The sequence below is a fragment of the Dermacentor variabilis genome, chromosome 1 (assembly GCF_050947875.1).
Source record: "Dermacentor variabilis isolate Ectoservices chromosome 1, ASM5094787v1, whole genome shotgun sequence".
Lineage (NCBI taxonomy): Eukaryota > Metazoa > Arthropoda > Arachnida > Ixodida > Ixodidae > Dermacentor > Dermacentor variabilis.
The window spans coordinates 160,431,284-160,447,976 of NC_134568.1; the positions used below are offsets into that span (position 1 = coordinate 160,431,284).

Below are 16,693 nucleotides of genomic sequence, written 5' to 3' on the forward strand. Positions count from 1 at the left end.
TTAAAGCATCACATTAACATTTATTTACAGAAATAAAGTTACTTACAGTGAATGCTACAGTCAAGTTTACATTTATTATTTCTACTATACAGCCATAGAACTGCTGTTAATTCCAACTTCCCTTTGGTACTTTACTTGAGTAAATATAAGGGAAGTATAAATTATGTCACAGTAGCCATGTCCCAAATGTAACTACAGCCTCCTGTTCCCATGTCATGCTTGAAAACAAATGCAAAGCAATACAGGGCTTTGCAAATGCTTACGTCTGCGCAGGTAGCGTAGGTGATTGCCAAGGGAGTAATAGCTATAGCGATGGGATGCCCACCGCAACTTGGATTCTGTAGGCAAGTGCAAGAGTGAAGATCATGCTTGTGACATTCATACTTACAAGTAGCAGCAAGCAAGCCCAGTGACAGAAAAGGCATGTAAACTACAACAGTCATGCATCTGGTTTAGAGAAGCAGAGAAAAGAAGAATGTAAGCATGGCAAAGGCACATGATTTAAAGCAAGCTGCATTCACAAAAGGACAAGGAAGAGCAAGTCGTACACAACATCTCCAAGGCACATACTCTATGGGGTGATCATTTCTATGTAATATGGAATTTTTGAAAATTGTCTGTGGCAGATAGCATCATTCTTGTCCTTGAGATGATTATTCGAATATGTGGACATTACTAGCTCGAGAAATCGAAACCTTTAACTAATTACAACAATGCCCTACTTAAGTTCTTAATTACTTTATGGCTCATATTGCAATTTGCAAATTGTAGCCAGTGAGCTTGCAAGACATATTTATTTGAAATGAATTGCCAGAATGACACCAGTTTTGAGATATTATTCCACAAAGTGTGGGACGAATATATGGGCATTCCAGTTACTTTGTGCTGCAATGCATAAGAGAGCGTTTCGTTTAAGAAGTAAGTGAAACAACAGTGCATTTTTACAAGTTTGGTGATGCATATCTCCAAACTGGTGTCATTCTGGAAACTCATTCCAATTGTATATGCCTTGCAAACTCACCAGCTTTGATCAGTAAATTGCAATTTGTGCTGTAAAATAATTAATTCAAAATATAGTTAGTGGATTTTTGTTAATTAGTGGAATACGTGTGTTGATTTCTTGTGGAAGTAATGTCTGCCTCTCTGAATAATCCAGCTCAAGGACTAGAATTACGTTATCTGAAAAAGGCGATTTTTAAAAATTCCGTAAAACATTAAAATGATCACCTCATACGTGTTGAAAAATAAACAACCAAAAAACAACTAAAAGCAGCCTCAAGTAACCTATTTGTGCTGTTGAGGAAGCAATTCTCAATGGGAAATGTTATATTAATACAGAAGTTATAGTATGAATACACTGACAATATCATCAAGCTGTGAAGCGTGATAAATCAGTGGTATCTTGCCTAACAGTAATTTATTACAATGAGGGACTACTGGGCAGCAAGTATCTAAGGCACTTCTATCCTTTTCTAAGCAGGACATACATTGTCATGCTCAACATTTTGTATGATATTACAAAACCTTCTTTTTCCAAGTACACTTCAATAAAAGAACCTTTTTCAAGAGTTAGGCATCCTTGAACTGAGTGACAACAGTAAGTGGGACCTCACTACTTGAAGAATTTTGGATAATGACCCTCGGCAGTGGCTTAGCTGTTATGGTGTTGCACTGCTAAGCATGAGGTCGTGGGATCAAATCCCAGCCACCGTGGCCACATTTTGATGGGGGCAAAATGCAAAAACGCCCGTGTCCCATGCATTGGGGGAAAGTTAAAGCTCCCCTGGTGGTCAAAATTAATTTGGAGTCCCCCACTAAGGTGTGCCTCATAATCAAGCTGTGGTTATAGAACGTAAAACCTTAGAATTCAATTCAATTTGGATAATGAAACATTCATATAATTATGCTTGAATTATCCCCTTCCCCATAAAACAAAAGGAAATTAAGTTCCAAGCATGCAATTTTATTATAAAACCAACCACCATCATTCCACCCTTTACCACACCATGAATTTCGGAGGTAAAAGAAAGTTTGAGGAAGAATTCGGAGAAGAAAGATGCTGGACTTGCAACTTTCTTGTCTGATTTCTTCCTCATACTTTTTTACTGTTGGACGTCATAATGCATTACTCAATGAACTAATTAGCCTGTCGCTTACCTTTAAATATTTTACACTCTCTTCCCTTTCTTGCATGCTTTCTGCATATGAACACCAGGACAGTTTGCAGCCATCTGTTTTCTACCACTGCACTTGTTAGAATTACCACTAACTTGATTATCAACATTTGACATGTTCTTTTATGTGAACTTGAGGTAATCAAATCCAATTTATCTAGTCTCATTGAGGTCAAATTACCCCCCCCCCCAATGCTGAATGTACTATTTCTTGTTATGGAAAAAAATAATAAACAATGTTTTATTGCACATTCTTTCAGGACACAATTTTTTAACCATGAAGACACACTCACAGTATAGATGTCAATTCGCAGTCTCAAAGGGACCGTGAAACAGTTAAATCACCAAGATGAATGTATCAGTACATCTTGGTGAGAAAAAAAAAACTGCAAAGTTTTGAAGTTGCAGGATGGATCCAAAGGGAACAGCAAGTACCACTTACTCTTAGGAGAGGCAGCATCTTCTGGTGGTTGTGACTGGCTAACTTTAGCAGCACGCGGTACCACTGTGGCAGGTGTGGCCACCTCATCAGAATTTTCGGCATCTGAGTGGCGGCGTGGTGGGCTAGGTGCTACCACTGAAGGTGGTGCTTCCACTGGAATAGTCACATCCACTGTTTGAGTTGGAGGTACAACTTGAGGATGGGGCCTTCCTTCAGTGGCACCTGGCTCATCTTCATTGCTATTTGGATGGTTGCTGCACAAGAATGAAAAATCTCTATTCCCATCTGCAGACTTTGGTCTGTGAAAATACTCGATTTTAACTTTACTCATCACATATTTTGTAACCAAGACTGCAACATTAAATAATACACTTGGGTAAGGATGATGATAGACCCGCAGTGTGTGCTTAAGCCTTTCCCAACAATAACTGCATTACTTTGTTCCTTCAGTTACTGGCATGGCATGCAGTAAAAAAATGGAAACAAACTGCACTGCTTGGCAACCAGTTCTTGTGAATTTCTCACGGCTCTAACAAACTGCTGTCACCTCAAGAGCGGGAAATTCCAGCTCTCTCTATAATGTAAAGATTATGGTTGACCGATGGTCGTATTTATTTTTCCCAGCCTGCATTATACTCCATTCCATACATAGCAGTCAATGCTGTGGAAGCTACGCAAGAAGTTCGGTCAAGAAAAGTTACCACTCCACGCGTTCCGTCTATGCTTCATTGGGCGTTCTGTCCATGCTTCACTGCGCACCAACCAGCGTTCACTCGCGCGAGCATGCATGTGAGGGTTCTCGCAACAGGTTGCAAATAAAAAAACTCAGAAAGAGCAACAAAAATTTAAATGATCTAAAACAATGTATCAGCAGCCATACACCACAGTGTATGGATTAAACAAGGGTTAAAACTTGTTTCATTCGATTACTTAGCCTAAAAACAGTTCCGCACAATTGTGGTAAAAAACATCAAACTTTAACCCAGGGCGAACGAAGCCACTGCAATAAGTCCCTCTAGCCTCAACAGTGTTGACTGCTATATATAGAATGGAGTATAGGTACTGGTGTCTTCAAAGTTGACAATCTTTCTGGGAAGTGAAACATTGTGAAAGGAAGACTTGATTTTCATCTGTTTCTTAGTGCAACAAAACTACACCGAAAATCAGGCTGTGTAGAAGTGCACAACTATTATTCGTGGCAAAACAAGCTTAAAGGAAAAAATAGGCATCTGCTCACCGGTAGTTGTCTTCATTAAGCTTAATAAACTCCTGGTGAAAGTAATGCAGCTGGATGATGGTAATTATAAGAAAGAAAGTTGGTGTCAGTAGTTTGAGGAAAAGAGTGCCAGGATCAGACTGATACACCTCCAGACCAATGTCCTTTTGGCTGAAAAATGATAAAACATTATATGAATTCGATCAGTGGAAAGGAAAAGTACACAATATGTTTTTGTATGCAGTAGTGCAATTAAATTGTTGCAGTAAAGAAAGCAAAAAAGAAGAAAACATCACTGTTACACTTATGAAAATATTAGGGATGATTAATAAAATTTAGGATCAAATTAAATCCAGTTAAAGAATCTTGAATGGTGAGCAGCCAAGTAAACATGAATACCATTCATTTGCTTTCAGGCTTTGTAAAAAATATTCACTAAGGGAAGCTTTGAATAGAATGAGGGCAACACTCAACTTCAATCAGCCCAAAGAACAGGCTAGTCTTAGAATGGGATATTCAACAATAGGTCACATCTGTGTCATCAATCGGGTAATTTATAAATCTGTAATATAACCAACCACACTACATGACCGTTATATATTAGGCAAAGGCACTGTAATCAGTACAGACACCAGTAGTCATGGAAGGACTGAGTGGTCAAGGAATAGAGAAAGCGTATGTAAATACCTTAGGAAATACCTAGACCCCCATAGCTACCATATTTCTTCAGAAGTGGAAAAACAGCTGTTAAGGAGGTTGTCATGTAAGGAGACATCCACAGTGTTATTTACCACATGCTTGCATGAAGTAGTATAACAGAAATGCTAGATTCAATGATTGCTCAGTATTCAAAATGCTAGCCCAGTAGCTATGGCATTGCACTGCTGAGCTCGAAGTTGTGGGTTCGATCCCGGATGCGGCAGCTGCATTTTGATGGGGGCGAAATGCAAAAACGCTCGTTTGCTGTGCATTGGGTGAACATTGAAGTACCCCAGGTGGTCAAAATTAATCCGTAGTCCCCTATACAGCATGCGTCACTAATCAGATTGTGGTTTTGGTGCATCAAACCACAGAATTAAATTTTTAAATGGGAGATTGGGAAAGATTAGGGGTAAGAATTACAGGGGAATACCTCAGCCACCTGCAATTTGCACATGACATCACTTTGTTGAGCAATGCTCGTGATTACTTACAATAAATGAATCAGCACTTGAACCAGCTGAATCTAAAGGTAGGTATAAGGATTAATATGCAAAAGACTAGCATGGGAACAAGAGCTTGTGATTCTTAGTATCTTGAAGCTGTGCAGGAATATTTTCATCCATGCTAAGTAAGCACGGGGGGGGACTGTGATCATGAGAAATAAATTTTCAGATGGTTAAGAATGGGTCAGAGCATATATGGAAGGCAATTTAGCTCATGAATGGAAGCTTACTGACATCCTTGAAAAGAAAAGTATATACTATAGATGTGTTCTACCAGTACTAGGCTATGGGAGCTGAAACTCTGAGTACACCAAGGAAATTTGAGAAGGCTAAGGACTGCATGAAGTGGAGTTTGGCAGTTCATGCAATGTATTAAGCAGATGATCCAGTGGCTTATCAGGGTAACATAGTGGGTACTGGGGAAGGAAAACGCAGTCGAGGATGGCAAAAGATTAGGTGGTATGATGAGATTAGAACATTTTCAAGCAAAGGATGGAGCTGGCAGATGATCCAAGATGGGTAAGTAGCAACTGCTTGGAGAGACCTTTGTTCTACAGTGGACATAAAACAGGCTGATGATAAAAAATACCAAATGCAAAATATTGGTTAGTCTTCATAGAAAAAAAGAGGCGTTTAAGTTCTAGTATTTTCATATGGCTGCTCCAATACTCAAATTTTGGTGCAGCACATCTCAAGCTCCAAATCTAATCTGGAGAAAGTTCACACAAGCTGAATGTTCAAGAAATGTTCACAGCAATCTTGTGTAACGAACGAAGTGATTATTCTGTGTTAAAATAATTATTAGCAATGTTTCAGGCAATTCAGTTATACCAACCTCCACCACCTTTTTCCTGTCAAGGCACATTTGTACTCTGATATCAAAGCAGCTACTGGCGCTATAATTTTATGGCAGTGCAGCACTACTCTGAACATAGCTTTTCAGCATAGCCAGCATGCCCACCACCTGAACTGTGCTCATTTGTTGCCATTGTTCTGTGGAAGAAAAGAACAACTAATTCTCAGCATACTCACACGCTGAGAATGTAATGTTTTAAGCGGACTCTATGTCAAGGGTCCCCACAAAGAAGATATAGCACAACAGCCATGAAGCTGTGTCATCACACACAATCTATATTCTGACCAGCTTGCTTGGCTTTCTGTTGTTTTAATTCTACGAATTTCAGGTGTTGCGACATGTCTTTTTTGCACACTCACAAATGCTGCTGGTTAACTACTACTCTTATTGCTGCAAGTACACATGATAATGAAACAAAGCAAGCCCAAGGCACATTGAAAGGAATCTACTAAAAATAGTGGGAATTAAGTATAGATAAAATTCAAGCAAACAAAATTCGACAAGAATTTGAAAAGCCACTTAGCACCAGAAAGCCCACCACTACACTCTTAAAAAAGTTTACTCCCTTTGGGTCGTATCTTGTCCCACAACAATAAATGTCATCTGTCTTGCCCGCGTTTCCTTTCTTTAATGCTGCGAACCCAGTACTTCTAAGTCACAAACGGCTTGCACGTTAGCGTGACACAGCATTCGTGACAGGAAAGTAGGAAGCGCTGACTCTTCAAGAAAGGAAACACAGGCAAGGCAGATGACTATCAATGACTATCAATTTGCAGGAATAAGAAATAAGGGCTGCACCTTCTGTGTTATACATGGGCCTCTAAAATTAACAAACCAAGGCCAGATGCTACATAGCTGGGCTAGTTAGGCTAACAGGCCTAGACTTGAAGACCAATTCTGAGTGTGGTGCAAGTGATATCTGTAGCAATAATAGTTCGCATGAAATAGGTTCCTGTTTAGAAAATTGCAACGCTTAATAGATGCATAACATGAAGAAAGATGACAAGAGGAGCACAACTCTTGCACTTGCATGATATGTGTGTGCCCTGCTATCTATGTACTTCTCTGAATGAAGATTGAGCAACCCAGCTCATGACCTTATACCGGTGTCGCACGTACACTTCTGATCGAGATTGGGGCTGATCCGGATCGGATTTCTTGATTGTGATCAACAATGATCGCAACTACACGGTACCAATGATCTGGATCGAGTTATTATCCTCTGCCGATTGTCTGTGACTCTCAAAACTGCATAATAATGCCTTGGCTACAAATTCAGATTTGCCAAATATGGTTAACTTCGGACAATATTTCAATTTTACAGCTTACTATCACTGTTAGAAAGGTTTTTAAACATTTTTTATTGTGCTGCCTTCCCTTTTTGTTTAGAGTTTACAGAATACTGTGCTAGGGGGTGCAGAGATAAGCCTGTGATTGCAATCAAGAGGCCTGATCAGGATTCACTGATCGCAATTGTCCGCTCCGGATCCCGCATGATTGCATGATTGCATGATTGCATGATTGCATGATTGCATGATTGTGATCCCGCATGATTGCGTCACTACACTCGTCTCAACGTGTCTCTCAGCGTGTCCGTGCCCCGCCGTCACGGGCGCCTCTCGCAAGCCGTTCCTTCTTGCCCTCGGCTCCGAGAGTATAAAAGCAGCTGCCCCGGACGCCGAGGGAGGCTCCGATTTCATCCATCGAGTAACGTGCTCTCCCGTCTCTCCACTTCGGTCGACCTGACCGGCCGCTCTTTTGCGATGCTAGAATAAACAAGTTGTTCTGTTAGCAATCGACTCATGCTTTGCCAGGACCTTCGGATGCTTCCAGTTGTGGCCCAGGCCGCCAGGACAACGCTACCCTTGGGGCTTGCGACCCAGATGCAACAACTGTCTGCCAGCGGTGAGATCGCGACAAGGGAGGCCAGCAGCGAAGATATGCAGTTGACTGTATGCTGAGCAGCACAACGACCATCCGGGAGCAGAGCAACGAGCCCTGTGTGATGACTGGTTGCCTGCAGCGGAACGACTGCGCTGAATTCTTGGCTGCGAGGTTTGGCAAGTGCGGGACTTTCTTCTTCTGAGTTTTGCCAGGCTTTTGTTAGTGTCAGAAACAGAGCTGGTAATTGTGGTTGTCGTTCCTGCCGGGTTAGTTTGCGGCAAGACAATAGTAGGCAGTAGAGAAAGCAGAATTCAGAGCAGCCATGGATTGGAAGTCGTTGCGCAAACCGAAATTGCTGGAGCTTCCAAGAGAGTTGGGTCTGGATGTCTCAGACAAACTCAGAAAACCAGAACTGCTAAGGGCTATTCTTGAGTTAGAAGCTGAGGATGACGAGCTGTCGGAATGCCTTGAGACCATTGAGGAGAGGGAGACGGCAAAAAGACAGGAGCGCGAACTTAAAGAGCAAAAAGAGAAACAGGAGCACGAACTTAAAGAACAGAAAGAGAAAGATGAGCGTGAACGTAAAGAACAGAAAGAGAAAGAGCGAGAGCAACAAGCGAAAGAGGAGCGCGACCGTCAACACGCTTTGGAAATGAAGCGTCTCGAGGTAGAGATGGAACGCGCTCGTAATGGAAGTGAGGCACACGGTGCAGGAGAATGAGTATCATTCAAAATGACTGACCTGATGCGGCCGTTTAAGCTTGGAGAGGACATTGGTTTGTTCCTGGTTAACTTTGAGCGAACGTGCGAGAAGCAGGGGTTCTCTCGGGAAACGTGGCCACAGCGCTTGCTCACTTTGTTACCCGGCGAGGCGGCCGATGTAGTCGCTCGCTTGAAGAGAGAGGAGGCAGAGGATTTCGACAAAGTGAAATCGAGTCTGCTAAAAAAGTACAGGCTGTCAGCGGAGGCGTTCCGTCGGAAGTTTCGGGAAAATGAGAAAGGCAAAAGTGAGTCATATACAGAGTTTGCCTACAGGCTTATGTCAAACATGCAGGAGTGGCTCAAAGAAGAGAAAGCGTTTGGTGACCATGAGAAAGTTCTGCAGTGTTTCGGGCTGGAACAGTTTTATAGTTGGTTACCTGAGAATGTGCGGTACTGGGTCTTGGATAGGCCAGACGTTAGTGCGGTGGCTAAAGCCGCTGAGCTTGCCAAGGAGTTTGTGACGCGTCGGGCTCGCGGAGCTAAGGACGGTCAAAAGGGTGAATTTGGCTCCAAGTTTGAGAGGCCGAAGTTCACACCCATGAGAGCAAGGGGGGACACACGTAATGCGGATGCGAGTGAAAGCAGTCCGACCGAACGTAAGGAGACGGCGGCAGCTGAAGCCGAACGCAGAAAGCGGTTCGAGACGAGGCAAGCGCGCGTGTGTTATACGTGCCAGAAGCCGAGTCACTTTTCGGCGCAGTGCCCAGAAACAAAAACAAAAGTTGTGTTTTTGTCATTATGCAGCACTGACGAGAACATGAAGCTTCTCGAGCCTTACATGCGAGACCTCCTCGTGAACGGGAAAGAGTGCTGAGTGCTTCGTGATTCCGCAGCTACAATGGATGTAGTTCACCCCTCTTACGTAGAACCCGATATGTTCACGGGCGAGTGAGCATGGATCAAGCAAGCCGTGGAAGCTCATAGCGTGTGTCTGCCGGTAGCAAAAGTGCTTATTGAAGGACCTTTCGGAGCACTTGAGACGGAGGCCGCAGTGTCATCTATGCTGCCCCCCCAGTACCCGTACCTATTTTCGAACAGGTCCGATCACCTCCTGCGCGAGAAGGGGCTTTTGTTTGGTGAGGCTAGCGTTCACGCCTTAACCAGATCGAGAGTTCGGGAGCTCGCTGCAAAGGCGGTAGTTGCGGGGCCGACGTTGTTGAACAATGAAAAAGGGTCGGAGGCGCAGCAAGCTGATATTCAGAGCACGTCCGAACTGAATAAAATTGAGCCTGTAGCGTTGAAGGCACCAGATACTGGAGAGGACATGCCCGACACGAGAAAGAAGAGCTACCTGCAGATTTGCTCATCGCGCCTACGTCAGATGGACTCAATAGGTTGCTAAAAGTCAGCCGGTCGGCTTTGATAGCCGAGCAAAAAAAGGATGGCAGCCTAGAAAACATCCGCTACAATGTCAAGGAAGGTATCGCCAAGAAAAATGCTCGTTTTGTGGAAAGAGGTGGGGTCCTGTACCGGAAGTATCTAGACCGCAGGGGAGTGGAGTTCGATCAGCTGATCGTGCCTCAGTGCTACCGTCAGGATCTGTTGCGCTTGTCGCATGGGGGTTCGTGGTCCGGACACCTAGGAGTTAAGAAAACTAAGGACCGTCTCTTGCAAGAGTACTATTGGCCAGGGTGTTTTCGGGACGCAGACCACTTTGTGAGGACATGTGACACCTGTCAGCGGGTGGGCAAACCAGGGGACAAATTGAGGGTGCCGTTGAAGTTGGTACCTATCATTACGGAGCCTTTTAGACGGCTCATTATTGATACAGTGGGACCTCTGCCAGTAACAGTCACGGGGTACAGACACATTTTGACTGTGATCTGCCCAGCGACAAGGTTCCCTGAAGCAGTGCCGCTTAAAGAACTCAGCTCAGTTGAGATAGTCAATGCACTACTGTCCATATTTGCGCGAGTTGGTTTTCCTGCGGAAATCCAGTCAGATTAGGGCACAGTGTTTACTAGCGCTTTGACGACAGCCTTTCTCGAAAGGTGCGGGGTAAAGCTGTTACACAGCTCAGTGTACCACCCACAGTCGAATTCCGTTGAGAAGCTCCACTCCGTCATGAAGCGCGTGTTGAGAGCATTGTGTTTTGAACAACAAACTGACTGGGAGCTGTGTCTGCCTGGGGTGATGTTTGCATTAAGGACTGCGCCGCATGCGGCCACGGGGTTTGCGCCAGCTCAGCTGGTGTACGGTCGCTCGCTGCGGTCTCCGCTTTGCATGCTTCGAGAATCGTGGGAAGGCAGGGGCGACGACCCAGTCGTGGTGGAGTACGTGCTTAGGCTCCTCGAACGCTTAAAAAGGGCACAGGAGTTGTCAGGTGAAGCAATGGCAAAGGCCCAGCAGAGGGCCAAGGTTTATTATAATCGGACAGCCAGGGCCCGTCGTTTTGAGTTGGGCGATGAGGTAATGATATTGCGCACATCGCTAAAAAACTCGACGTGCAGTGGGAGGGCCCAGCACGGATTGTTCAAAAACTGTCGGACGTTAACTACGTGGTGAGTCTGCCAGGAAAACGGATAGCACAGCAAGTTTACCACTGTAATCTGCTCAAACCCTATAGACAACGGGAAGCAGTGGTGCATGATGGTAAACGTTCCCGAAGAGCTTCCGGTCGAGCTTCCGGGACTAGGCTCAGTGACGAACAGGAAAGACACCGATCAAGTCATTAGTGACTTAATCAGTAAAGCGCCGCTGTCGCCTGAGCAGAAAACCGAACTACACCAGCTCTTACAAGAGTTTCAAGGTCAGTTCTCTGAGAGGCCTGGTAGGACTTCTGTTCTTACTCATGAAATATAACTTACCTCCCCAGAGACAGTACGATCCAAGGCGTACAGGGTGTCACCCCGCCAGCGCGATATTATGGAGGCTGAGGTAAAGAAAATGCTACAGCTCGGTGTTATTGAGGCGGGTGAGAGTGATTATACCTCCCCTTTGATTTTAGTTGAGGTACCGTTCAAGGAACCTCGTCCTTGCGTCGACTACCGCAGGCTTAATTCCATCACTAAGGATCAAATTTATCCGATCCCTAACATCGAGGAGCGCCTTGAGAAAGTTAGTAGCGCACAGTTTATTTCCACCCTAGATCTTGTCAGGGGTTATTGGCAGGTTCCACTTACAGAAGAGGCTAGTAGGTATGCGGCGTTCATTTCACCAATGGGAACATTCCGTCCTAAAGTTTTGAGTTTTGGTTTGAAGAACGCGCCATACTGCTTTTCAAGCCTCATGGATAAAGTGTTGTGGGGACAGCAAGAATTCACTTTACCGTATTTAGACGACGTAGCGATATTCTCCGCATCCTGGTCTGAGCATATGGCACACTTGCGGGCAGTGCTAACCTGCCTGCGCGAAGCGGGCTCGACAATCAAGGCTCCCAAGTGCCAGTTAGCACAGGCCGAGGTTGTCTACCTCGGTCACGTGATTGGACAGGGTCGTCGCCGCCCCTCTGAAATAAAGGTGGCCGCTGTGCGAGACTTCCCGCAACCGCGCACGAAGACCGATATTCGGTCGTTCTTAGGTGTCGCCGGCTACTATCAGAGGTACATCCCCAGGTACTCTGATATCGCGGCTCCCCTGACGGATGCTCTAAGAAAAACAGAGCCCCAAACAGTCGCCTGGCACGAGACAAAGGAAAGAGCTTTTAGCGCCCTAAAGAGCGCCCCAACAAGCCAGCCTGTGCTACGATCGCCAGACTACACAAAAGGGTTCGTTGTTCAGTGCGATGCTAGTGAGCGAGGCATGGGCGTTGTACTGTGCCAACGGGAAAATGGAGAAGTGGAACACCCTGTCCGGTATGCTAGTCGTAAGCTGACCAGTCGTGAGCAGGCGTACAGCGCCACCGAGAAAGAGTGTGCGTGTCTCGTATGGGCCGTTCAGAAATTGTCATGCTACCTAGCCGGCTCGAGGTTTATCATTGAGACGGATCACTGCCCTCTCCAATGGCTGCAGACCATCTCTTCCAAAAATGGCCGCCTCCTGCGCTGGAGCCTCGCTTTGCAACAATATTCCTTTGAGGTGCGTTACAAAAAGGGGAGTCTCAACGGTAACGCCGATGGCTTAAGTCGAGTCCCCTAACGTAGGAATCAGCCTCAAAGTTATTTGTTACTGATGTTTTTCTTCCTGAGGCAGGATTTTTAACATATTGCTTTTATTTAGTGTTTCAAAGTCATGATGTGCTTTCTAGTGCAATTTTCCAATTTGTGGACGCGTTCTGAGCGCTGCTAGACTGTAAGGAACTAGGCAGTAGTATAAAAGGGGAAAGAGCCTGGCAGGGCTTAGTGAGGGTTGTGTCGTGCTTGCTGACTGAGCGGTTGAGTTTCGACATAGTTCTAATGCTTGCTGGGAACGAGAACAAAAATGGCAACTCTCCCGAAGTCACTTTGCAGTGTCCTGTGTGAACCTGAACGTGAGAACGAGGCCTTCTCTGTGCGCTGCGCTCAAGAAATGCCGAAGGACGACCGACTTCGGTTATGAGCATCATCGCGCGACATCCCTCCGGACAGCGGATGCAGTCCCCTGACCATCGGGATCTCCTTCTCCCGTCGGGCCGGTCTGTTACGTTTCGCCTACGACGCGCGGTATAGCCGGCGCGGATGCAACGGACGCCGGGGCTTCGTTCAAAGCGGCGGACATTTTGGCCCGTTCAGCGCTGCCGCAACGCCTCCCCGCCAAGCACGTCCAGGCATGTTTCAATGCCACGTGTATTCGTGTGTGCGTGTGTGTGTGTGTGCATGTTGGTGCCCACGCTTGTCAAAGCGCGGCAGCCGGGGAGAGGAGCTCCCGAAGTGTGAAGCGAAGAGGTCTGACCGGCGCCGGCCCGGCGGATGCGTCACTACACTCGTCTCAACGTGTCTCTCAGCGTGTCCGTTCCCCGCCGTCACGGGCGCCTCTCGCAAGCCGTTCCTTCTTGCCCTCGGCTCCGAGAGTATAAAAGCAGCTACCCCGGACGCCGAGGGAGGCTCCGATTTCATCCGTCGAGTAACGTGCTCTCCCGTCTCTCCACTTCGGTCGACCTGACCGGCCGCTCTTTTGCGATGCTAGAATAAACGAAGTTGTTCTGTTAGCAGTCAACTCATGCTTTGCCAGGATCTTCGGATGCTTCCAGTTGTGGCCCAGGCCGCCAGGCCAACGCTACCCTTGGGGCTTGCGACCCAGATGCAACACCATGTAGCAACACTTGATTTGGATCAAATTCAATCCGGATTGACCCCGATCATGATCAGATGTGTACATGTGACACCAGTATTACTGATGTTCTGTTCATGCATACAGACTTCATTTCTGTAAGCATACATCCTATTCTAAACAGTGACCAGCTTTAGGAACAGTAGCAAGCACATTTACATATTCTTACTAGAACATAAAAATAAAAATTAAATCACAAGGTTTTATGTGCCAAAACCGCAACTTGATTAAGAGGCATGCTGTAGGGGGGGGGGGCCAAAATAATTCTGACTATTTGTGGTTATTTCACGTGCACCTAATGCATGGGACATGGCTGTTTTACAGTGTAACTGCATATGTCTACCCTCCGATAGATTTTTCAATGTCGCCGCCTCAAAACTCCCGCGTCCTCTGTGAGGAGGCAAAGCAAACCAGTAAGGCATATGCTGACAGCTGGCATAGCAAGAGGAAAGCTAAGAAGCCACCCAATACTATATAACGCTGCCCTCTATGAGGAGGTGGAGCAAGCCAGTAATGCGTGTGCAGATACCTGGCGTAGCAAGAGGAAAGCTAGGAAAGGGGTGGCGGGTAGCAGCAAAGGTTGTGCCTGAGAGGCTGCCCGTAAGTGGCAGGCTCGATAGGAAGACGGATGTCGCGAAGCAGGCAATGGAGCAAAGCGACGCAGGTACCATGTCAGTAAATTGGATGAGCACAAGGGTGCATATGCGAAATTTCAGAGGGACTTTCTGGACAGACATTTCGAATTCAGTTGTGCGATGTGCGACAGCTGTTGTTTGAGAATGATTTGATGGTGATTACTAACGTTTGAGATGTCATGAAGCATGACCGCAATGCGGTTTCGATAGCTACCCCAGCTCCTGACTTAGCCAGCTGCTCGGTTTGGCTGCGCCGAGGGAGCGCTAATGGCTGTAGCGCACATCGATCAGGTGGTTGCTAACAAGCCATCTACTGCATTTACTGTGCCTGCGCAATGAACCGAATGGGCAGTTAGTACGTTGCATGCACTGGTATGGGGAGGCCACGTGTAGTGTGTGCTGCTGAAGAACAAGCTGCTCACGAGGCCCAACTTAGGGGCACAGACATGAGTGTGAGTGAGAGCGGTGGGTGGCACGAACCAGTGAGGAGCGTGCCGAGGAGGCTGCCCGTAAGTGGCAGGCTTGAGCAGAAAGCCTCCCAGATCACAAAGCGACTAATGTGGTGCAACGACAGAGGCACCACGCTCGGAAAGCCCACGGTTACAGTGGTGCAGATGCGTGATTCCACCGAGATGTCGTGGACAAAATGTTTGGCTTCAATTGTCGTGTGTGTGACTGATCGTGGTTTGAAAAAGACCTATTAGTGATTGTGAACATTTCTTACCACAATGTTTACAGCTCCTCTGATCATCCATCTTTGCAGGGCGGAATGGCCTTGAATTTTTTGCACTTTGCCAAATTTAAATTCAGCCACCGTGACTGGGATTTGATTCCGCAACCTCGTGCTTAGCAGTGCAACACCAAAGCCACTAAGCCACCGCGGTGGCTCTAACTAAAGCATCATGAATAAGCAGACCAAGAATTATGGTACTACATGACAGCAACACCAATAAGCGAGGCGCCTACACCAGGCTTTTATGAATAAAAAAAGAACAAGAAGGAAAGAAAAACACCCCTCTGTGCATTAGCATAGACACAAGTTTCCAATATTTGCCAATTCTGCCATGTGTGATCTCAGTGATGGCCATGTTAGCATAGTAAACTATTCTATGGGTATGTGAATTATTCATGAGGCTGAGCGCCAAAGTTACGATGAATCATCTGACATTATCATTCCACATAAATGTAAAGCTTAAATGTTTGCACACAAATAAAAAAATTTTTCCACTCTTAAAAGAAAAGGACTTACATCTCTTTAGGTATGTGCAAGTAGGCTTGCCAGTAGTGTGGAAATTTCTCAAATTGGTATGTGTATATAAGAATCAAGACCAGCATTGAATAGATGATCACGGTCAACCAGAAGCCATACATGACTTTTATCCACAGCTGGTATGAGACCTGCAAAGTAGAGATCACAATGTGCATATCAATACTGAAAAAAAAAAAGTGAAAGTGAGATTTGTACTCAGTGCCTGTGCAAGCCATTATGTGAAAATAAGTCCTACTTGGCATTATCAAGCCAAGTAACTCTAAACAGATAAAACTAGGTTGCCAGAATATGTACAGCCATGCGTAAAGGAAACATTAACAACAAATCCCTTTTTACGAGTAATAACTTGAGGCCATGATCTCACACTAAGCATACAAGCTGAAATCAGGCTGATGTTACATGACTGGCAAAAGCAGAAGTGAAAAAATGTGCTCCAGTTAGCCCCAACTTGTTTGTATTTCAATTTTCCGTGACTGTAAAATTCCATAAAATGCTAAGATCCAATGGAACTCCCCTCCACTAAATGACATCTATGCCCGCAATCAACTCTTAGTGTCATGGCTGTTACCTGTGTAATGTACAGCATAAAATTGCACAGCCCTTCAGTCAAACTTTGATCCATTACAAGAAATGAAAACAACTATGTGCTTCATGAGGGCAAAGAATAAATGGCATAAAAAGAGAAAGTTCTCCCGACAAATGTAACAATGGATGCATTTTATTTCTGGAACCTTAGATGACAGCATTACAAAAAGCAAGTTCATGCCTGCAACATGCGAATCGTGAGAAAGCGAGGCGACACACTGACACAGTATTCCAAGGTGGAAGTGATCAGTCCTTGCAGGATAGATGAAAAATAAGTGTTCCAATTTAGTGACAATTCTCAAGAAGAAAACTATATAGAGGGTATTAGTGCTGCAGAGTTACCACTTCGGAATTGGAATGACTCCAGAATCATTCCACATTTTCGTGACCCCAGAATGGAATGGGAATGGAATTAAGTGCCTTTTGCCCGGTATGGAATGGGAATGGAATTATGTCTTTTTCCGAAAATAGAGCGCT

The 16,693-nt window shown here is 45.4% G+C and overlaps 1 protein-coding gene across 4 annotated transcripts in view; it reads right to left on the reverse strand.

Annotated features, from left to right (window-relative positions):
• The window catches only part of Piezo (piezo type mechanosensitive ion channel component), a 242,465-nt gene that overhangs the window by 123,206 nt on the left and 102,566 nt on the right, over window positions 1–16,693 (reverse strand). For 3 of the 4 annotated variants that reach the window (XM_075698593.1, XM_075698578.1, XM_075698585.1), the window contains 4 exons: window positions 15,611–15,759; window positions 3,854–4,003; window positions 2,617–2,870; window positions 264–338 (listed from right to left, as the gene is read on the reverse strand). In XM_075698593.1, the coding sequence (XP_075554708.1) occupies window positions 264–338; window positions 2,617–2,870; window positions 3,854–4,003; window positions 15,611–15,759 (628 nt within the window). The remainder of the gene's footprint in view (window positions 1–263; window positions 339–2,616; window positions 2,871–3,853; window positions 4,004–15,610; window positions 15,760–16,693) is intronic. The other variant, XM_075698600.1, reaches the window with a different exon arrangement.